The sequence below is a fragment of the Marmota marmota genome, unplaced genomic scaffold (genome assembly GCF_001458135.2).
Source record: "Marmota marmota marmota unplaced genomic scaffold, marMar, whole genome shotgun sequence".
Classification (NCBI taxonomy): domain Eukaryota; kingdom Metazoa; phylum Chordata; class Mammalia; order Rodentia; family Sciuridae; genus Marmota; species Marmota marmota.
The window spans coordinates 5,149,141-5,172,066 of record NW_026000229.1 but is presented as its reverse complement, the minus strand read 5'-3'; the positions used below and the strand labels follow the sequence as shown (position 1 = coordinate 5,172,066).

General features: G+C 45.9%; 2 protein-coding genes across 2 annotated transcripts in view; both read left to right on the top strand.

The window, feature by feature from the left end:
* Window positions 1–3,194, top strand: part of Chrnb4 (cholinergic receptor nicotinic beta 4 subunit) — a 17,377-nt gene extending 14,183 nt beyond the window's left edge. The window contains exon 6 of the mRNA XM_015480366.2: window positions 2,311–3,194. Coding sequence (XP_015335852.1) covers window positions 2,311–2,451 — 141 coding nt within the window. The 3' untranslated portion in view covers window positions 2,452–3,194. The remainder of the gene's footprint in view (window positions 1–2,310) is intronic.
* A 2,496-nt stretch (window positions 3,195–5,690) lies between these two features.
* Window positions 5,691–22,926, top strand: part of Chrna3 (cholinergic receptor nicotinic alpha 3 subunit) — a 20,115-nt gene continuing 2,879 nt past the window's right edge. The window contains exons 1-5 of the mRNA XM_015480365.2: window positions 5,691–5,823; window positions 7,254–7,393; window positions 7,506–7,550; window positions 8,869–8,978; window positions 15,680–16,691. Of these exons, the coding sequence (XP_015335851.1) occupies window positions 5,763–5,823; window positions 7,254–7,393; window positions 7,506–7,550; window positions 8,869–8,978; window positions 15,680–16,691 (1,368 nt within the window). The 5' untranslated portion in view covers window positions 5,691–5,762. The remainder of the gene's footprint in view (window positions 5,824–7,253; window positions 7,394–7,505; window positions 7,551–8,868; window positions 8,979–15,679; window positions 16,692–22,926) is intronic.

Genomic DNA, 22,926 nt, shown 5'->3' with positions numbered 1-22,926 from the left:
ATAAGAGACAGGGGCTGGGGTTGTGGCTCAGCAATAGAGCACTCACCTCTCACATGTGAGACCCTGGGTTCCATCCTCAACACCACATAAAAATAAATAAACAAAAATAAAGATATTGTGCCCATGTATAACTAAAAAAAATATATGTTTTTAAAAAAATCATTCAGGAGTTCACCATCACCTAATGCATTGCCTCCCAAACCTTAATTGCCGCCTGGGGCCCTGCTGGCTAAATGAGAACCACCTGGGCAGTTTTTCAGACCACAGAGTTGAAGCAACTCATTCTGACTGAGCCATGGTCCCTGGGAGAAGAATCCAGGAGCCTGCAGTTTTAACCAGATCCCTGGTGGTTCTAGTACACATCGGAGGTTGAGGAGCCCTGGCCTCCTGCACAGCTGGCTGAACTGACATCCATTCTCCACTCTCCCTTCTAAAGGCCTCTCACACCATTGGCACTCACAGGCCTCCTGCTGTTTCTAGCCCCCGTTAATTTCAAGCCCCTAGAGGGAGGAGCCAGGCAGGACCCACTGCTGACACAATCACCAGTGTTCATTAAGCTCCATACATACATCAGGAGCTTTGCCAGAAGCCGACATAAATTACTTCCACCCCTCCCAAGAATCCCCAAAGTGGCTTTTACTAGAACCCCCAGTTTACAATGGGGCTAGTGAGGCTCAGGGACATTCTTAACTTGTCCTGGGTCACACAGCTGGCACAGAGCAGAGCTGGGATCAATACCCAGATCTCTCTGCCATGCCCCTCCCAGTGCCTTGCCCTGCACTGAACACATGGTGGACTTGTTGCTTGACTGACTTTCTCTTGTGCAAGGGGGGCAGGGTCTGTGTTCCAGGACATGCCCGTCCCTGAGTTAGCCCGGGCAGAGTGTCTCATCTTCAACATTTTCTCCCTCCCTGGTGATTAACTGGTCACTATAAATAGCACAAAAAATATAAAAAGAGGGGGGGAATCACACACACACACACACAAAAGCTGTTTGAAATTAGGGTTATCCAAAAGAAACCCAAGAATGCCAAGAAGCACGCCGTTAGAGAGCTGTGCTGTGCCTGTTGCGTCTTAGAGACAGGTGCCAGTGTGTTTGGTTGAGGGTGTGGGGGCTGCTTTGGCACAGGATTATCCTAGTGGTAGACACACACCATTGATGGGGCCCTAACAAATTGGGTCACTGACGTCAGCTTGCCCGCTGCTGCCTGCCTGTATTTCCAGCTCCAGAGCCTCTGCTGAGCTCTTCCAGGGCAGGGGATGGGGGAGGGACAACAGGATGTCGGGCATCTCCCCCTGTGCCAAGGAAGCAGGCACATCTGTGGGGCACCTCTGGAGGCCAGCCAGGTTTCTATCAATATCACACCTCATAGGTGGGTCTGAGATGATTAGAGACAGGGAAAGCAAGAGAGCAAGTCAGAGTGAGCCCAAGAGAGCTAGCCAGATGATGAGGCAGGAGGAGGCTGAGTCTTAATTAGAGGAAATAGCAGACACTGCTGTGAACGGAATTGAACGAATTAACCAGCAGGATTTCCAGGTGTTCTGTAAGCGCCCACTGCCCTGCCCCCACTAAAGTAGGTGGGCCCCAAATCTTCTTTATGCAGAGCTGGCTCAGGCAGACGATTTGGGGTGAAAATGAGAGAAAGGAGTTTCATGATCCTCAGGCCTCATCCCCCTTTATTTATAACCAGATTTGGTCTTCAAATTACAATATGTGATACAGCTTTCCCCCCAAACCTACCCATGGATTCAACCATGGATCAAAAACATTCCAAAAAAAATTGTATTTTTACGGACTTAATTTTCTTGTCACCATTCCCTAAAAAAATACAATTATTTGCAAAGCATTTATAGTATATTAGGTACCGTAAGCAATCTAGAGATGACAGTCTGCAAGTCTGCAGGAGGATGTGTATAGGCTATGTGCAAAATCTATGCTGTTTCACATAAAGGGCTCAAGCATCCTCTGATTTGGGTGTCCACAGGGGGATCTTATAACCAATCCCCTGAGGATACTGAGGGATGACAGTATTAATGACCCCTTACATTCCTAACTTTCCTGTCCTGTCCAAGTTCCTGGTGGCTCTGCAATGCTTAGTGGGTAGGTCAGGTTGGGTTGGAGGACGCCGAGAGTGACAGAGTTGCTCAATTGAGGCCAGCCTGGGACTCAGGACTTGCCATACCATTATGTGGTTCCAAGCCCACATTGTGACCATTGGGGTCTCTGACCAGATGGTGAGGACCTGACTTAGAGGAAGGAGGGACCTCAGTTTTTCTGCACCTGTAACCAACCCTTCTATCTATCTGCAGGTCATTGAGGACTGGAAATATGTGGCCATGGTGGTCGACCGGCTATTCCTGTGGGTATTCGTGTTTGTATGCATCCTGGGCACTGTGGGGCTCTTCCTCCCTCCCCTCTTCCTGACCCACCCACCTTCTGAGGTGCCCTAGACTGCCCATCATGTCCAAGAGCACCCTGGGCTGTGGGGTGAGATGATGTGAGCAGCCAGGTGGACAGTTCACTGCTTCCTTCTGGGTCACAGCTGTTGAGGCCCTAAATAAACATCTGACCATCAGCTAACAATCCATCAAAGCAGCCACAGCTGCCAGAGGGCAAGGATGGGGTCCTGCGCTGTCCATTCTGAATGCCTCCGAGGAAGCCCAACAGGAGGGGGCTTCAGACAGTTTAATTCCAGCCTATCTTCCTTCCATGCACCAGGCATACTAACAGTACCTACTATGTGCCAGGCATCTTGCCCACATCCCAGCCTATCTCTCCACCCCCAGCTGTCTCCATCCTCTCTTGTCCTCCAGGCTCACTAGCCTTCTTTCAGTCTTCCACATGCTTCTAGATCCTTCCCAACTCAGAGCCTTTGCATCTACTGAACCTTCTTCCCCACCCCTGTGCTTCCCAAGCTCTTCCCATGGTGTCATCAATCAGGGCTCTGCTACCATGGTCCTCTGCTCCAATATCATCTAAAGACTGTTCCCATTTCAAAGTAGCCTCCCCAGTGACCACATTACCCTATCACCATCCTCGAGCCCCCCTCAGTACGTGCAGTTATTTGGCAGCATGTTTATGGTCCACATCTCACCACCAGTGTGGGCTCCATGAGAGCAGGGTTTGCTCCTTCAGGTTTGCTCCAGGTCTGAGACTGAGCTTGGCACACAGCAGGTGTGAAATAAATGTTTGTTGAATGAATGAATGGCTCCTGCTCCTCCTTCAAGCAGCTGTCCTTGGTCCCCATCCCTGAAAGGAATGGCCCTCTTGTTCATGGCTCTCTGGCCACTTTCCACTTTCATATCATGGCTGGTTTGGGTCTGTATCCCTCACATGCTGATGGATCCCCCTCCCACCGCCCGGCATACTGTCTTTCCCACAGTGCCTGGCAAGTTGTAGACACTCAGAATATTTGTGCAATGGAGAACACTTAAAAATTCCATTTTTTAAATTACTATACAATAAAATGACATTTTAAATATATAATCTATGAATTATGGGCTGGAGTTGTGGCTCAGTGGTAGAGTGCTTGCTAGCATGCATGAGGCACTGGGTTTGATCCTCAGCACAGCATAAAAAATGAAATAAAGATATAGTGTCCACCTACAACTAAAAAATAAGTATTTTTTTAAAAATTCTACAAATTATAACAGGTATAGATCTGTGTAACCACCACTACTATCAGGACACAGGAAAGATCTGTCACCCAAAAGAACTTCCCCTACCATTTCCTTATAGCCTCGTGGATGGCTCCAAACCTCACTTCCAACCCCAGGGAACCACCTACCTTCTTTCTATAACTATTGTTCAGTGTCTTTGAGAATGCTATTTAACTGGAATCATACAGTATGTAGCCTCTGGAGATTGTTTTCTTTGGTTAGCATAATACCTTTGAGATTCATTCAGGTTGCTGAGTGTATATGCCAAGCAGTACTTTATCCTATGGATGTTGAAGCACATTGGAGCTGTTTCCAATTTGGGGCAATTATGAATAGAGCTGTCACATACATCACATGTAGGATGGGTGTGAGCAAAAGTTTTCATTTCTCCAGATAAAAACTCAGCAGTGTGATTGCTGGATTATGTGGTTAAGTATGTGTTTCAACATTAAAAGAAACTGTCAAGTGGTTCTCTGGAGTAGCTGTACTATTTCACAATCTCACCAGCAAAGTGTGAGCAAGGCAGTTGTTCTGTATCCTTTTCTGACTTGGTATTGACAGCATTTGTTTTTCTTTTAGCCATCCTAGCAGATATATCATCCTGGTTTTAATCTATTTCTCTAATGGCGAGTGGTGTTGAACATCATTTTATGTGCTTTTTTGCCTTCTGTATATCCTCTTTGGTGAATGTTTACTGCCTTTGCTCATTTTTAAAATTGAGTTGTAGTGTTCTTACTGCTGAATTTAAAAATAACTTTATTGAGGCATAATTTAACATACCATAAATTCACCCATTTTTATAGTGTACAATTTAATGAATTTTATTACATTTATCACCATAATCCAGTTTTAGAACATCTCTGTTATTCCCAAGAAGATCCCTCATACCCACCTATTACTGTTTAATGTTGAATATGCGATTTTGCCATATTTTCCAAATGAAGATCCTTTTGCTAGCAGAATGAGAATGGGGCCTGAGAGGTGGGCCTCAAGTCTTCCAAACATTTTCTGGATCCCACAAATTGTTTCCTTTTGTTTGCTTTAAATGTGGATAGTAGCCCCTTCCAGAAGAAATGAAGGTGACTCACCATTTGCTGAAGCAGGAAAAGAGAACCGGCAAGGAAGGTTAACCTTCCTCCTCTGTTTACATCAGGAAAGACTTCAGGTGCCCTATCATGCCTGGTGGGTGGCCAGAGAGACAAGGGACCCCAGGGCATCTGCCTGGTCACTGTGCATCCATGGGACACCCAGGACTGCAAATGGTAGTAAGAGAAGAGGGAAATCTACAGATTGGGAAGAGTGGGAAGCCAGGTGCCCTCGTGGATGGCTCCAAACCTCATTTTTTATTTCTTTTCTTTTTGTTATACTTTTTTTTAAAATTAAGGAACATTTCAAACATGTTCTAAAGTAGAGAGAACAGTATAACCAGATTCCAGATTCCATCATCCACAACTCATCGCCAATATTGTTTTAACTGACTCCGACCTACCCATCCCCCTCCTAAACTACACACACACACACACACACACACACACGTATCACGCATAAAATATTTAACAATTACTTAAGAACATCAAATACGGGAGGCTCGTTTTGAGGGTGAGCTGGACGTTCTTTATAGAGACGACCTTCTAGCCTAGCGGTCCCCAGTCCCCTGCGGTAGCTGCACACGCCCCGGAAGCCAGGGACAGGGACAGGGATTGGCCCCTTCTCCCTGGAGGCTGACAGTGCCCGCTTCTATCTGGTAGGGCGTCGAGCGGTCCGTAGGGTTGCCCAGGGCCCGGGAGGAGGCCGCAGGGCTCAGGGACTGGGGACCCGGAGCCCTCTCCCCACCCGCGCGAGCCCACCTCCGGCATTCGCCCCGCCCCGCGTGGGGCTCGCGACGCTTCTCTCCGGGTGATTCGCTCACTCCGGAGCCCCAAGGCCGCCCAGAGGGAAGAGCCTCGCGCATTCCCGCGCCCGCACGGCTCTGAGTCCGCCGTCTGCACTCGGAGCTGCGCGGAAAGACCTCAGCATCCACGTCGGCCGCACCTGCTCCTGACCGTTCGCGTCCGCCCGCCCCGTCCGCGCGGTCCCGGAGAGCCGGGCCGAGCCGACGCGCCATGGGCACCCGCCGGCTCTCGCCGCCACCGCAGCTGCTGCTGCTGCTACTGCTGCTGCCAGGTACGGGCGCGGCGTGCGGGGTCCCGAGGGAAGGCGGCCCTAGGAGCGCTTCGCTGGAGGGTCCGGTACCCAGGGTGGGGACGCCCTAGCCGGGGACCCGCAGGCCACTCAGGGACGCGGGATGCCTTCTTCGTTTTCGGCTCCGGTTCCAGCATCTGATCCCGTCCATTGCCTCTTTTTACCACTAGTTGGGAAACGGTGGCCAGAGAGGAATACGGACTTCTCCAAGGCCACCTCGGGGAGGCGAGAGTCGTTTCGGGACCGGGGCCGGATCTGGCACGCCAGCCTCTAGTCCGTGGTCCTGGTCGCGTCACCTCGACCCTCAACCGGGGAGCGCGCCTCCCTGCCGGCTGCCGAGGCTCTAGAGGAGCCTGTTGGGACGAAGCCTACCCTGACTCTCCGCTCTTCGGGAGGCTGGGACTCTGCAAGGCTGCAAGACGTCCCTTGGGGTCCAGCCCGTAGGTTCTTGGGGCATTGTGGCTGTGCTGCATAGGGCTGTTTCTGACCCTCGTTGCGGAAGTCTCCACGCTCAACGGAGCTCCTGCCTGGGGCACCTCCTTTGTTGGGGTGTCCAGCGAATCAGGCAAAATCCCATTTCAGGGACTGAAAAATTTGGGTCAGATTCCCTTCCCTCCTCCCCAGTTTGCCCCCAGATCTGTAAGTGGGCTGCAGCTGACCCAAGATGCCTCAACTATGCTGGGGTGTGGCTTATGAACAAAAGGGATTGCTCAGGGCTTCGGAGAAATAAGGGACTTCTAGCAGGATATGAAGACAGCATGGGCAGGAACCGGGGGTCCCACTCTGAGATCATGAGAGACAGGTGGATGCCTTCCAAGAAGGCTGTGGCCAAATCTCTACACGATCCTGAGTGGGACAAGGGGGACTCCCAGATCTGGGATGCAGTCTCCTAGGCTTAGAAGCAGGACACCTGAGCCTGGGTGACCCCCAGCCTCCCTGCCCCTGGGGTTGGACAGGGAATCTTTCCAGGAGCATTTGCACCACATGCCTGCCCTGTAGTAACAATAAAAGTAAGGATAATTTATAGCTCTTGAGCTTTTACCACATGCCACTAAGCACGTCACTCCTCACAATCCTTTGATGTGAATACATTTATAATCTTTATTTTGACACATAAAGAAACCGAGGCTCAAAGAGGTTAAGCTACTAGGCTAAGCTCACACAGCTCACAGTGGTTTGTTAAGATTTGCACCAGTTTTGTCCAACGTCAGAGCCCAGGCTTATTACCACCAAATTGTGTGACATGGTGGAATCCCTGTCTCTCTTGGGCTTCAGTTTCCCAGTCTGTCATTGGAGGAAGCAATGGAAGTCTGAGGTTCATAGAGTACCCCAGAGGTTATCAGTGGGTGATGTCCCTCGTGGGAGAGATAAGTAGTAATTTCCCCAGGGACTGACAGGGCTGTTTCCCTTAGTGGCCAGTAGCTCAGAGGCCGAGCATCGCCTGTTTGAGCGCCTCTTTGAAGATTACAACGAGATCATCCGGCCTGTGGCCAATGTGTCTGACCCAGTCGTCATCCAGTTTGAAGTGTCCATGTCTCAGCTGGTGAAGGTGGTGAGTGCTGGAGCCACAATCTGTGGCCACGGGGTACAGGGCTTCTGGAGGAGCTTTTCCCAGAAGGAGCCTTGTTTTTGTCATTTATGTCTACTTTAATCTCCTTTTCAAGGATGAAGTAAACCAGATCATGGAGACCAACCTGTGGCTCAAGCAAGTAAGTGACCAGGCTTAGTGCACTGCTGCCCCCTGGTGGTGACTTCTTTAATTGCTGTCCGTGGACCAAAAAGGACCCCACAGACTGGGCTTCACTCCTGGATCACATGCACATGCACTGATCTGAAGTCCACCTGGAAGGACAACAGGGCCTTGCCCCTTGAGTCACAGATGGACAGTCTGCAGCTTAGAGAGAGAGACCTCTCCAGAGTCGCACTACCAAATGAGATAGACCTGGCCCCCAATTCTTGGTAGCATAAGACCATCTCCTTCCTTTCCTCTTTGCCAAAACTCATCCTTAAGTCAGAATCAGATTCTCTTGCATCACTAATAGAATAGGAGTAGGGTCTCTGTATTTTCTTGTTCCGATTGAGGCAATAGAATTGGCTTCCTCATAGCTTCCCCAGGGAAGCTTTGCTTAAGACCTGCTGAGAGACATAATTGTCCATTGGCCTGATGGTGACCCTTCTGCCAGCTCAGCCAGCTGAGCATCCTGCTCACACAGCCTTCATCCACAAGAGGCTGACAGTAGACACAGTGTCCCCACCCTACACTCCAGGACATATTCCCTCTGCAGCCATAGCATGTCCTCTCTCATCTAGTGCTCTGCTCCCATCCCTTCCTAGACTCAATATGATCATGGCTCTCTCCTCAAGAACCTTTCAAGCTGGGCACAGTGCTGCACACCTGTAATCCCAGCAGCTCAGGAGGCTGAGACAGGAGGATTGCAACTTTAAAGCCAGTCTCAGCAATGGCGAGGCACTAAACAACTCAGTGAGACCTGTCTCTAAATAAAATACAAAAAATAGGGCTAGGGATGTGGCTCAGTGGTCGAGTGCCCGAGTTCAATCCTCAGTAACCCCCCACAACACCAAAAAAAAAAAAGAGAGAGAAACTTTCAGAGTTGGAGAGCTTCTTTTTTATGGGAGCTTGGTCAAGGATTTGTCTGAAAGAGAGCAGCTAGAACTTAATGCATGGACCTAGATCTGGTGGTAGAAGTCCAGGAAGCTGGACTTGGCATTGGAATGACTGGAGAAAACACCAATCAATGGTCCCTATTTGATTGATGAGGGGCGGGGATCACCCACAGTCATGGAGGCATGGTTCTCCTAGAGCAGGAAGCAACTTACAGACTGAGCCCAGGGCTATCTTCCCTGCTACACACACACACAAGGAGCTGGGCTTGTGTGGTCTGCAACATGCAGGGGGCTCAGGAACCTGTGGCTGAGGTGGGGAGTTACCAAGATATAGTATCAAGAGCAATAAATCAGGCTGGTCTTTCTGCTGTCTCTTCTTTCCTCTCTGCCCCTTCCCCCCAGATCTGGAATGACTACAAGCTGAAGTGGAACCCCTCAGACTACGATGGGGTGGAGTTTATGCATGTACCTGCACAGAAGATCTGGAAGCCGGACATTGTGCTGTATAACAAGTAAGGTGCCCGAGGACCCACATATCTGGGGACTGGCAGCCTGAGCTCTGTGTTCTAGGCCCACTGTGATTACTGACAGGCCTTCCTCAGGTCTTTTCCAAGAGGGCTTTGTTCATTCTTCAAGGATTTGCTGAGCATCTACTATATACTAGGTAATAGAGATTCCAGTGAGCCAAAGAGAGTGGCAGTGTGCTGAGTTGCTTCAAAGTAGGTGATATGCTGATAGAGGGAAAAGCTTCTGGGAAGCGGTTGCATTGAATTGGTTTCAAAGGTCACCTCACATCTGGAGAAGGAGCTGGAACGGGGGGAGCACAGGGAGGCAGGAGAGTATGGACCCTCACTTGCTGTATTGTAGGACATAAAACTGGAAGGGTCAGGGGAACAGCCCTGGTGTATGGCGAGAGAGTGAGGTATGTCAAGGATGGCCTTGAATGTGGCATCTGTTAGCAACTCTGTGCAAACAGACAGGGATAAAAGCAAATGTCTCCCTTTTTCTTCGTTGAAAGAGAATGAGGGTGTAGGAGAAGGCAGAGCTGGCTGAGTCTGAGTTGTGTCCTCCCAGGGTTCCCCACTTGCAGACAGTTCAGCTGCTAGGGAACTTTTTAAAATACAGGTGTCTACTGTTAAAATATTTTCTTCTTTGTTCCTGTCTTTTCTAAGGTTACTATATTTTGTAATGCACTATACTGTAACCATAGGTATGTTTACATGTATAGTTATATTACCCAATTTCTGTACCCATCCCACAGAAACAGAATGGGTTGGGTACAGGATGGACTCAAGAATGTATTTTCACCAACTGTGCTGGGGGCTGTGAGGGCCAGTCTGCTTTGGGGATCACTAATACAGCCTGTCCCCCATATTTCATAGATATAGAATGGGGCCCATAGTAGAAGGTGACCTCATTCAGTGATTGTGTGGCAAAGCCAGGCCTAGGGTGGTATCGGTAGTCCTCTATGCTTTAGGAGGCTGATGCTGTGATCTTGGGGCTCAGGCGGGCACTCCCAGCCCATTCTTTGCCTGTCCTCAAACCTTTTCTCCACTCTCCCCAGTAGCAAATCTGCCAGCAGGCAGTTATCCACTGCACAAATGTCCCCTCCAAACCGCCTCCCACTGGTAAAAGTCTGAGCCTTGAGGAATGGATCTGTGCCCCTCACCACACACACACAGGCTGAGTAAAGTTCCCAGGTACAAAGTGTGGTGAGCTCTGCCAGCCACAGAGGCCCTGGTCAAACTGGATGGCCATAGCCCCCTGAGGATGAGTATAGGCCTCTGGAGGGAAGTGGGTGGTTCCTACCATCCAGGGAAGCTGCTCGCAGGCCATTCCCTCCCAGGGGCACATGTGGAGTCTCCTCTGGACCCAGAGCACACATCTTCCTATCTCAGGAAGCCCTCCTTTTTCCCTTTCAAAAGTTTTTCCTCTCTGATTCTGCCCATGTGGTGCATCTAAAGCCCATTTCTCCTTCTTAAACCCACACAAAACTGATCCCTTCCACATTTAAGCTCTTTTATTAAGCAAGCACAAATTATAACCAATATTTTACCATATATACTAATTTGTTTTCCAGATATTGGAAAACAAATTTTTTCACCCATGTTTCAACTGTAGAGTGATAATGTTTTAACCACTAAAGCCATGAAGGGTGGGGCTGGAGAGATGTATCTTGGTGAGAGAGTAAGTGGATGCTTACATTAATAGGGCCCTGAGTTCAAACCCCAGCACCAAAAAAAACCAAAACCAAAACAAAACAAACATCAGGCAAACAAAACACCATTTTTTTAGTAAAGCATTTCATAGAGTTAGTATAATCTGATTTTAATGAATTAAAGCATTCTTTGTTTAGGTATTTATTCATATTAGTATACACTGATATGTTTTTACTACTAGTAGCAGTCCCATCTTCTGGTCCCCAGCAGAAACAAAAAGGATGTCTTTAACCTTTTCAGACGTAATTTTACAAATATTCCTTTCATGCAACTTGTATTTGTAAGCCTGTCCTTAAAGAACTGAGACATAAGATGCACTCAGCTGGTTTGCAGAAGTATTTCCTTCCACTGCAAGCTGATATAGAAATCTCATGGTCCAGAGGCTCTTAGGGAACTGGGCAGAGTATAGAGAATTCTTGCTAAGCAGGAACTGAGAACACAAGCAAAAATATTAGATTTACATTTTGGGTTTTATGGCTGTTTCCTTGCTGGCAATTTAGGGTGAACAGCTGCAATACTGTAGGATGAATGATTTTAACAGTAATGAGAGATGTGGCCAAACACTTCAATTTAAATATATCATAAGGAATTTCCTTGGAATATGCAGCTGAAAATAATATTGTGAAAAATCATCCAATCCAACCTTTTACTTAGAACTTACATTTCTCAAATTGTCCCTCTGTTGAGGGTTTCTCTTCCTTTTAACACAATAGAAACACCATTTTTTTCTTATATCAGAATTTTTCCTATGATGTTTTGTTTATTCTAAAGTTCATTCTCTAATAGAATCCTCAAAATGCTCATAGATACAACATATCCTTAGTTCTTGCAAGTTCATAAGAGAATATTTTTTAGAGAATACTTTTAGGTTGCTTGGCTAGATAGAAAATCCTTGGCTTCTATTTCCCTGTAATGAAAACCTTATAAATTTTACCTCGTTGTCTTTTGGTAAGAAGTGTTGTTGTCAAAATCCATGTCAATCTAATTTTCTTTTCCTTGTTAAATAAGGTGACTTTTCAGAGAGGAACAGGGCATTATAAATAAACATGACAGGACCACACATGTAAGCCAGGCTGTCCTGAGTAAATGGGCAAATTCAATTGATAGTCATTTGTAAGTAGTCGGCCTTTTGATTGGCTACCCACAGGATTTCTTCCTTTGTCTTTATTTTTAGTTTGAGATGGGGTCTTTCTTTGTTGCCCTAACTGGTCTCAAACTTATGAGCTCAAGTGATGCTCTTGAGTCTGCCTAGGGCTATGGGGATATGCCTCTACTTTGTCCTTAAAGTCTACTTGTTGGGCATGGTGGTGCACACCTATAATCCCAGCTAATCAGGAGGCTGAGGTAGGAGGATTGTAAGTTTGAGACCAGCTTGGGCAACTTAGGGAGATCCTGTCTCAAAATAAAATATAAAAAGGGCTGGGGGTATAGCTCAGTAGTATAGCACCCCTGGATTCACCCGTACCAAAAAAAAAAAAAAAAAAAAAAAAAGTCCAGTTTACTATGTAGTACATACATAAGAAGCCCCTTTTTTCCAGGGAAGTTTTTTTTTTAAAGAGAGAAAGAGAGAGAGAATTTTAGAGCACGCTACCACTTGAGCCACATCCCCAGCCTCTAGGGTAGTTTTGGTTTTTTTTTTTAATTTTTTTATAGTTGTAGATGGACAGCATGCCTTTATTTATCAACCCCAGTGCCTCACACATTCTAGGCAAGTATCTGCCACTGAGCTGCAGCCCCAGCCCCTCCCAGGAAGTTTTTTTACATTAGTTTTTAAGATTTGTTCTTTTCCATTGATTTGGTTTCCTCTGCTGGAACACATATGCACATGTGTGTGCACATGCTCATGTTCATGAGCACACGTGCACGTGCTCTCTATATACACATATATACATATATACATATGTATATATACATATATGTATGTGTGTGTGTGTGTATATATATATATGAATTTCTCTGCCTATGTTCCTTCTCTATTATGCTCTTAAATTTGATTTAAACAATTTTGTGTGTGTGTGGTGCTGGCGATTGAACTCACGCTACTGTCAGTTGCATTTGCTTTGTGGCTGTTTGGCTTGTGTCGTCCTTAAACAGTTACCTTGAAGTGAGAAAATCTGCACTCAGATTAGCCACCTCCAGGGTCTGCCAGCACTTGAACCTTCTACCACCTCATCCCACTTTCTCCCCTGTTCACTTTGGATCCGACTTTTCCTCTGAGTGGGCCTCTGAATTTGGGGGCTTATTTCTGAGATTCTCTCAAGCCCTGCCAGCCCCAACTTCTCTTCAGACCCTAAGTGAATTCCCATGGTCTTTGTTATTGTTCTTATCCACAAATTGGAACCTATGGAACCATAAATTGTTCTTACCCTCTGTTTTACTATCCCCTTGCTGAGGGTTCAACACAGAGTAGGTCCTTTTCTTTGTGGGGGCAGACACTTCTTGGAGATTTCTTTTCTCTTCTCTCAGGTACTTCCTCCCAGCAGCTAGTCCCACAAGGGCCCCCTGGGTCACGTAGTAGTCTGACCCCTACCCTCATATTCTCAGGTTCGAGGGTTGCCCTTAAACCTGTCTGCTGACAGTGTGATCCACAGGTTTGTTCCTTTGCCATCCTAATTGTCCAGGTGTTTTAGGGAATTTGGAGATTGCAAAAACCTCCACCATCTTGGTTTTTCTCCTACCCTGGCCCCACTTACCTCCTTAATCTTCCCTTATATTGAAGGAACACCTCAGCTCATCGTTTACTCACACTGCCTTCTATTTTTTCAACTAACTCACATGGTTTGGCAGTTAAGTCAGCTCAGATCCTCCTGCTTCTGCTGTCTCTTGCTGCCGGCCATCTCACTCTTGGGCTCTGCCAGGGGTGAGATCTTCATTTTTTTTTTTTTGGTCATTCATTCAGTCAACAGATATTTACCAGGTGCTCTCTGTTTAGCTGGTGCTATGCGAGACCCCAGTCCCCAGCTGGGTCCTTGTCTTCTCTCTCAGTGGTATAGATACGACAGTTGATATGCCCCAAGCAGCAAACAGGCCTTCTGACCTGAGTACACACAGCCAGGGGCATCTTTAGGCAGTAACCATGGCCAAGATCCCCAGAAATGAGCAAAAATGAGTACTAGCAACCAGGGCAAACATATCTCTGGTGTTTGTTCTTTGGACACACATACTTTGATGAGTCCTTGCTTAAGAACCGAAGTTCTGAATGGCCAAGGCTCTGTCCACAAACTCTATGGACTTTGAGCAAATCATTTTTGTTCTCTGACCCTCAGTTTCCTCTTCAGTAAAATGAAAGGATTAGATTACAGCTGGGATGGGTCAACTCTGTGAAGTCCAAAGAGTAAAATATTTTAGATTTTGTGGGTCATAGAGCTTCTGTCACAGCTATTCAGCTTTGCCTTATAGCTCAAAATGGCTGTAGACATTAAAAAACAAACAGAAGTAGCTTTGTCCAAACAGAATGTATTTGTGGAAATAGGTGACAGGCCTGTGGGCCAGAATTTGCCAACCCCTGGACTAGACCCTCTACACAGATCCCTTATTTCCCTGACATTTTATGGATCCAGGAGGCCTCTGTCTTTCTGTGGGTCTTTCTAGCCTTCTGCTTAGCCCAGCCCAGAGTGCCATGGGTGCTAACATGGGCTAAGTCCATTTGGAGAACTTAGCCCATGTTAGCACCCATGGCACCCCACCCCACTGCCCAACCCTCTCCCATCTGCCTGGAGCCAGGAGCTGGAAGAGGGAAGGGAAGCTAAGAACATATAAACCCAGCAGGGCAAACCAGCCAGCTGGAGTGAAGGTGGGCAGGGCTTTGGCATTGAGTCTTCAGTGCAATGATTGTCTTCTCAAACAAGGGATGTGAGGGTGGGAGGCCCAGAGACTAGCAGGGAGGAAAGATGTGCACTGGAATGTTCCCATTTAGTTTTCACAGGTTCTTCTCCAATAACAGTCACACAAGGACATCCCTGAATGTTTCGATTCTATAATTGTCTTGCAGCTCTTCATGTACCAGGTAAAGGGATGTGAAAGATACAAACACCTTCAAATGCTGGAATGCTAAGAAATAGAAAAGGGCTGATCTAAGGAAATGTAAGAGCCTTCAGTGGGGAGGGACATTGTGAGGACCATCCGGCCTTACTGTCAGATGACATCATCTGGCTGTTGCAATGGAATGCTACAGGGTATTGAGCCTATCATCAGATCTCCTGCTGAAAAAATCAGCTTGTAACAACATAACTCTAAGAAAGAATGTGTATCTATGTGCAGAAACAAAAAAGGGTGTGTGTGTGTGCACGTAGCTTAAAGAAAGGAAGAAAAACATGGAGAGTAAGTGGGGGCAGAGAGGGAAAGAGAAGGCAAAGGACTCTTATGCTGAATATGAAAGACAAGGAATCAGAAGACACGATCATCTACTGTGGAATAATGTTGGGAGGAATGGGCAGTGTGGTGAATAGTAGGATCAGGATTTGCAGGTAGGTTCTGGAAATAAAATAGGGTTCAGTTTAGTGGTAATGGGCTTCCACGGTATCTGTGCAACCCATTTCAGCCTACCATCTGGTACACACACACACTAGGCGCCCAGTGGAGAATGAACAAGATTCTAACAAGGTCCAGACCACAGGGACAACAGATAGCAAATATATACTGCTTGAACACCTGCCTCCAGGTCAATGACTTTCACCCCATTTTTTAAAATTAAGCAGGGATGGGGAGGTCTGGCATTTGGGTGTCTCTGTAACCATCCTAGGTTGGGAATTTTATGTTGTGTAATGAACTGGTGATGTGCCCAAGGGTCAAGGAATATGACAGAATGTGTGTTGGGAGGAGGTCTGGGACTCATTTTATCCACCAGTAAATGAACTAGGTGAACTTTCATGGCACTTTTAGCTCTCACATTCCAGTTTTACAAACCACTACTTTACCTGCTGGCAGCATGAAAAGCTGGGCTGGATGACCCTGGGGTGGTGAGCATGTCACCGTGCTCCTCTTTTCCTTTGCAGTGCTGTTGGGGATTTCCAGGTGGATGACAAAACCAAAGCCTTACTCAAGCACACAGGTGAAGTGACTTGGATACCTCCAGCCATCTTCAAGAGCTCGTGCAAAATTGATGTGACCTACTTCCCATTTGATTACCAAAACTGCACCATGAAGTTCGGTTCCTGGTCCTACGATAAGGCGAAAATCGACCTGGTCTTGATTGGCTCCTCCATGAACCTCAAGGACTACTGGGAGAGTGGTGAGTGGGCCATCATCAAAGCCCCAGGTTACAAACATGACATCAAGTACAACTGCTGCGAGGAGATCTACCAGGACATCACATACTCTCTGTACATCCGGCGCCTGCCCTTGTTCTACACCATCAACCTCATCATCCCCTGCCTCCTCATTTCCTTCCTCACTGTGCTCGTCTTCTACCTGCCCTCCGACTGCGGAGAGAAGGTGACACTCTGCATCTCTGTCCTTCTCTCCTTGACCGTGTTTCTACTGGTGATCACTGAGACCATCCCATCCACCTCCCTGGTCATCCCCTTGATCGGGGAGTACCTCCTGTTCACCATGATTTTCGTCACCTTGTCCATTGTCATCACAGTCTTCGTGCTCAACGTGCACTACAGAACCCCAACCACGCACACAATGCCCACCTGGGTGAAGACAGTATTCTTGAACTTGCTCCCTAGGGTCATGTTCATGACCAGGCCGGCCAGCAATGAAGAAAACACTCAGAAGCCAAGGCCCTTCTACAGTGCCGAGCTCTCAAATCTGAATTGTTTCAGCCGCACAGAATCCAAAGGGTGCAAGGAAGGCTACCCCTGCCAAGATGGGATGTGTGGTTACTGCCACCACCGCAGGATCAAAATCTCAAATTTCAGCGCAAACCTCACTAGAAGCTCCAGTTCCGAATCTGTTGATGCTGTGTTATCCCTCTCTGCTCTGTCACCAGAAATCAAAGAAGCAATTCAAAGTGTCAAATATATTGCCGAAAATATGAAAGCACAGAATGAAGCCAAGGAGGTGAGAGTCTGGTTGCTATTATCATCCATTCAGTCAGCAGGCGTGTGGGTTCTTTGTGCAGCAAGGCATTGGGTGGGGTTAAGAAATTAGACTCTGGGTTCAGCAGCCTGTGTTCAGGACAGCTATATGTCCTTGGATATGTGAGTCACCTCACCTCCCTGAGCCTCTTTTCTCATGTGTAAAATGTGGTGATAAAGCATGTGAAGATGTGGTGCCCTAAGTTAGCCACAGGGCTGCCAGCAGTTCCTGCCACTAGGACATCTGTGCGGAGTGTGGATTAGGAAGTAGCCTGGAATAGAGCACGAGGCCAGATTCTCTCCAGTTAGTATTGACCAGCTGCATTTTTATTTTCACTTTTTGTGTTTTCTCACTGAGGTATAATTTGCATGGAGTAAAGTGCCTGCTCCATATAACTGTGCAGCTCAATGAATTTTTACATTATGTCTACACCTGTGTAAACATGATCCAGGCGAAGTTTCAGAACATTCTCGATGCCCCCTTAAGTTTTGCCGAGCCCCTTCCAGGTCATTCTTCTCCCCAAGTGACCAACCCCGATTTTTTTTTTTAATTTATATGTGGTGCTGAGAATCAAACCCAGTGCCTCACGCATGCTAGGCAGTGCTGTACCACTAAGCGACAACCCCAGCCCCTGACTTTATTTACATTGGTTATCTTTATTTGTTCTTGGATTTCACGTACATGGAATAGCATCCTGTCTGACTTCTTTCATTCAACATGTCTTTGAGCTTTATCCTTGTTGCTGTTTCCTTATTATTGGTGTGTAATATTCCTCAATATGACCTTATTACCTTGTTTGTTTTACAATTTTTGGACAACTATGAACAAAGCTGCTTATAACTTATGTCTTTTTTTTTTAAGAGAGAGAGAGAGAGAGAGAGAGAGAGAATTTTTTAATATTTATTTATTTTTTAGTTTTTTGGCGGACACAACATCTTTGTTTGTATGTGGTGCTGAGGATCGAACCCGGGCCGCACGCATGCCAGGCGAGCGCGCTACCGCTTGAGCCACATCCCCAGCCCAACTTATGTCTTTTAGTGAAAATATGCACTTATTTTTCTGGCATATACACCTACGATTAGATTTGCTAGATCTTTGGAGAAATGTATTTTTTTAATATTTATTTTTTAGTTGTAGTTGGACACAATACCTTTATTTCACTTATTTATTTTTATGTGGTGCTGAGGATAAAATCCAGGGTCTCACACATGCGAGGCAAGCACTCTACCACTGAACCACAACCTCAGCACGAAATGTATTTTTAAAAAATTTTTTGTAGGTGTAAATGGACAGAATGCCTTTATTTATTTATTTTGTGTGTGTGTGGTGCTAAGGCTTGAACCCCGTGCCTCACACATATGAGGCAAGTGCTCTGCCACTGAGCTGTAGCCCCAACAGGAAAGATGTATTTTTAACTTTAGTGGATATTGTAAAATTTCCAGAGTTTGAACCAACTATCACTCCCCCGCAATGTGTGAGAGTTCCAGGTGCTTCACCTCCTCTCCAAGATGTGCTAAGTGGTATCTCACTGCTGTTCAAATTAGTATTTCCGGTTGAGTAATTACTAGGGCTCTTTTCATATGCTTCTTGGCCATTTGGATATCTTCTTTTGTGAAATATTTATTCACATTCTTTTGCTATTTTTAAAGAATTGGGTGAACTTAGTTCTATTTTCACTAAAAACCTTCTACCAGCGCTAACGTTAAGGATAGGTAAATTTTACATGAAATAATGTCATGTGTCTGGCTGTTTCATGACCCTTTGTATGCCCCCAAGGTTGCCAGGATCATGCTCACTGATTTTATAAGAGTCTTTGCTTTAAAATTAATTGGCTCTGCCTTGTTTATTAGCAAAGAGCCATTACAAGATAATTTCAGCTCCTGATGCATGGTAGGTAATTAATGTTAGTCAGGAATGCCTGGAGCCCTTTAGTCAGCTCAGTAGCATCCCAAAGCAGATGAGACAGGAAGCAAACAGCCACAGCTCCCCACCCAGCCATCTGAGCTACCTGGAGCAGTCTCAGGGCTGATTTAACAATGCAAAATCTCCAGCTTATGCCATTAATTTAGCCAAAAAGATAGGCATTCCTTTAAATTTGGTTGAAACTGTTACTGGACATTAAATAAATGATCAGTGGAAATCTCTTATCTGTTCAACACTGATAACTTTTGAGGACATTCTCTACATTTTCCTAACCCTTTTCAAATAGTCATTTAAGTTAGCAATGATTAAAGGTTGAGATCTCAGTACCTACATTCTAGCCTTTTCAGGCTAAGATGACCTTTATTCCAAAAATTATTTCCTAGACATTATGCAAGCTATGAGGGTTTGGAAGGATCTATGGCAAATGAGTGGTACGAGACCCATCTCAAGGGGCAGGCACTGCCTCACCTCTGGACATCTGTTACTACATGAGAATGTGGGTAGATCCTTCTAGTTTTCCAGAGAAAGCAGAAATCTGGCCATGCAGCCAGCAGATTGCAACACACATATGAGGGGGTAACAAGTGTTAGGATAAATGTGGCTGCTCAATGCTCAGAAGAGTGGATCCCCCTGAAGGATTTCTTCTTTCCCTCTTATTGAGTAACTGACACTGCTATTCACAGTTCTCCAGAGATATTTTAATTTCCTATTCTTTGGCTCAAACTTGGCAGGTATTAACTGTCCCTGGCTCCACAGAGCCTGCACAGTATCCTAGGCTGTTTTCCCAGCTATCTCCAGAGGCTGCTGCAAGCCTGGGAATGACCATCCTTAGTGTTAAATAAAAACTTATGGGAGGCCATGGATTTTTGACTGGGTACCTGCACAGGCCCAATGGACCAAGCCAATGTTGAGTTTAATCACAGTAACAGACCTTTGGTTGGTTGCAGAAGGCCCTGTAGCCAATTAACTAGTTAAGCCATAGCCATTTGTTTTCTGTGTGTCACATCTATTTCCCTATGCATGTTGTTGGACCATATTTTTGGTTGACATTTTCAGGTTCTGGGAGCTGCCCAGTTGGAGAAGTAGTTTTACTTTGTTTTGTTCAGATAAACCATACTAGCTTTAATTGGTGTAAAGAACTCCGCCCACCCCCTTACTGGGATTGAACCCAGAGGTGCTTGAACTACATCCCAGCTCTTTTTGGGACAGGGGCCCATTCCGTCCTTGAACTTGCAATCCTCCTGCCTTGGCCTCAGTCACTGGGATTAATTATGTGCCACTGCAGCCTGCTGGAAATTTCCCTTTTAATGCTGAATGCTCTCATTGGGAATTAGAAGTGGGTTACCAAGTTAGAAAACTAGAACTCACCTGGGGAAGTACTGTTTATTGACAACAGTTTTGGTGGCTGATCACACCCTGGCTGTCCACTGTACATGCTGCTCTAGAGATCTTGGAGGTGCACAGATCAGTCATGATCTTTTAAGCTCATTGTTTGGAAGCAGCTTGTTTTATTTGGTGGATTATTCATTCATTCTAATCACAGCATGACCTATGAGCAATGATTAATTTGTGTTGTGATTAGTTTTATCAGGGTTATATTTTTTGCCTTATTCCAATGTCTTCCATTTTCCTGTTTGTTTTTTCCTCAGTTCTTGCTATATATTAGAAAGTTTTAATTTTTATGAATAAAATACATGAAAGCCACATGATATTCTATTTTTTATTCTTCTGGTGGTTTTTACTGCCTTAAACCCATACTCAATTCTCTTTTCCCTATCCATCAAATCAGTCTTTTACATTTTTCAATATCTGTATCCTGCCTGCCACAGACACACCTCTCCTGTGGTCTTCCTCATGCCCTGCAGCCACATTGGCTGTTACTAGTATCTTAGTTCAGGAGTTTTTAAAATTTATTTTTTAAATTTTAATTTGTTACATGACAGAATGCATTACAATTCATATTACACATACAGAGCACAATTTTTCATATCTCTGGTTGTACACAAAGTAGAGTCACATCCTTCGTGTCTTCATACATGTACTTAGGGTAGTGATGACCATAGCATTCCATCATCTTTCCTCTCCCCATGCCTCCTCCCTTCCCTTCCCTCCCTTTTGCCCTATCTAGAATTCATCTAATCCTCCCATGCCCCCTCGCCTAGTTCAGGATTTTTTTTCTTGTTCAGAATTTTGATGAATGTACTTTTTCATTTCTGTCATTCAGTTTTTAAAGTCTACCGTGAACTTTACTTTTACCCTTCACATGTATCCTGTGGTGTACCCTGGATTTCTTAGCAACATGCTTTCCTCAAGGGTGTTTATGGGTAAACCTTCTAAGGCCTGGAAGGCTTAACTTATTGTGACTTCACTCGTGTGTGTGTGTGTGTGTGTGTGTGTGTGTGTGAATTCATTTTATCCTGCAATAATCCTGTGAGGTCTATACTATTATTATTTCAATATTACAAATATATAAATTGAGGCACATGGCAACTACAAGACTTTTTCTTGGTCATGAAGTTCAGGATGCTGTTAGTTGGATACAAAATGCTAGTGTTTAAGTTCTTTTCCTTAAATACTTAAAATTATATATGTGTGTAGCTTTACATTTATATATAGTTTATCTATCTATCTATGGCTTCTAGTCATTTTGCCTCAGTATCACTTTGGGGGAAAGTTTTGTCTTAATGCTGTGCCTTTGTAATTGATTCTGCCTAGAAGCTATTAGAACTTTCTATTTTTGGAGAAATCTAATGACATCAAACACAATGTGTCTAGTAGGTGTGGGTCCCACCTTATCAGTCTGGCATTCTTAGGAGCCTTTTCATTCTGGGCTTCCATCTTTCTTTACTGCTGGGACATCCAAGGTTATGGTTTCTGTAGAGATTCCTTCTCACCCCCTTCCTGTATTCTTTCCTGAGTTTGTACTGTACCCACCTGAACATGTCTGCATCCTGCTTCCCCATCTTAGTTTTCTCATGACATTTCTTAGCTCTTCCATCCTTCCTGCCACCCAGGATGGCTCCTCAGCCTCGCTGCCCCACCACTGCTGCTTTCCTGGGCCGTATCTACCCTGCTAGTTAGCTCATCTCCTGAGTTCTTTGTCACAAATTTTCTATTTTCACACCTACTATTTTTTGTACCTTTTACACTTAGTGGTTCTTCTGTCAAATTGCTTGTTTCTACTTCATGTTTCCAGTGTTCTCTTATCTTAGAGGAGAGCATTTTTAAGTCCTTGCCCTGTCTAATGTGTTCACTTTCCTCCAGATGGCTAAATGTGTGTCTTTTCGGCCTGTAAACACCCTTCCTCCAGGGAGAGTCAGCTGTCCTTGGTGAATTGTTTGAGGGAAGGGCCAAAAGTCAGACAGCACAAGGCTGAGGACATCTGGTCACAAACTGGGGTAATTTCCCTTTGAGGGTGCTGCCTCCCCTCTAGGTGCTTTGTTCCTAAAGAAATGTCTGGCCACCTCCTGCCTGGCTCTGATCTCTTCCAGTCCCTTCTGCTGGACTAAAGTAGTTCAGTCCTTGATGTGGGAGGAGAGGAAGGGAGCTTCAGCTACTCCAGTCAGTGGGCACCTTTCTATGCTCTGCTCTTCCCATCAGCCAGGCTCTGCTGGCCTTGCACATCACCCCTGAGCCTGCATCTGGGAAGGGAGCGGACAGGCTGAGGTGGTAATGAGGCAGGGCCAAAAGAGCACCACGCTTCTCCTTCCATGCCCTTCCTGGCTCACCTGCCACCCCAAGAGTCTTTAGAGTCTCTTGTTTCTGGGCCATCTCCAGGGTTGTGCTGTGCAAGGAAGGTAGGAGCTTGGGCCTGTTCACCATTTTGCCCAACTTTCATCTACCCTCGATTCATCATTCATCCCAACGTTTCTAGAGAATGGCCAATATCATTATGCTTTTTTTTTTTTTAAGAGAGAGAGAATTTTAATATTTATTTTTTAGTTTTCCGCGGACACATCTTTGTTTGTATGTGGTGCTGAGGATCGAACCCGGGCCGCACGCACGCCCGGCGAGCGCGCTACCCCTTGAGCCACATCCCCAGCCCAGCTTTGAAGGCTTTAAGAGTTAGATTTAGGGCTGGTGTGGTGGCTCAGCGGTAGAGCACTTGCCTAGCGCGCCTGAGGCTTTGGTCCCCAGCACCACATAAAAAAACCTAAATAAACAAAATAAAGGTATCATGTCCTTCTACAACTAAAAATGGAGAGAGAGAGAGAGAGAGAGAGAGAGAGAGAGAGAGAGAGAGAGAGAGGAGGGAGGGGAGGGGAGGGGCTATGGGCGGTCCATTGATCATCGC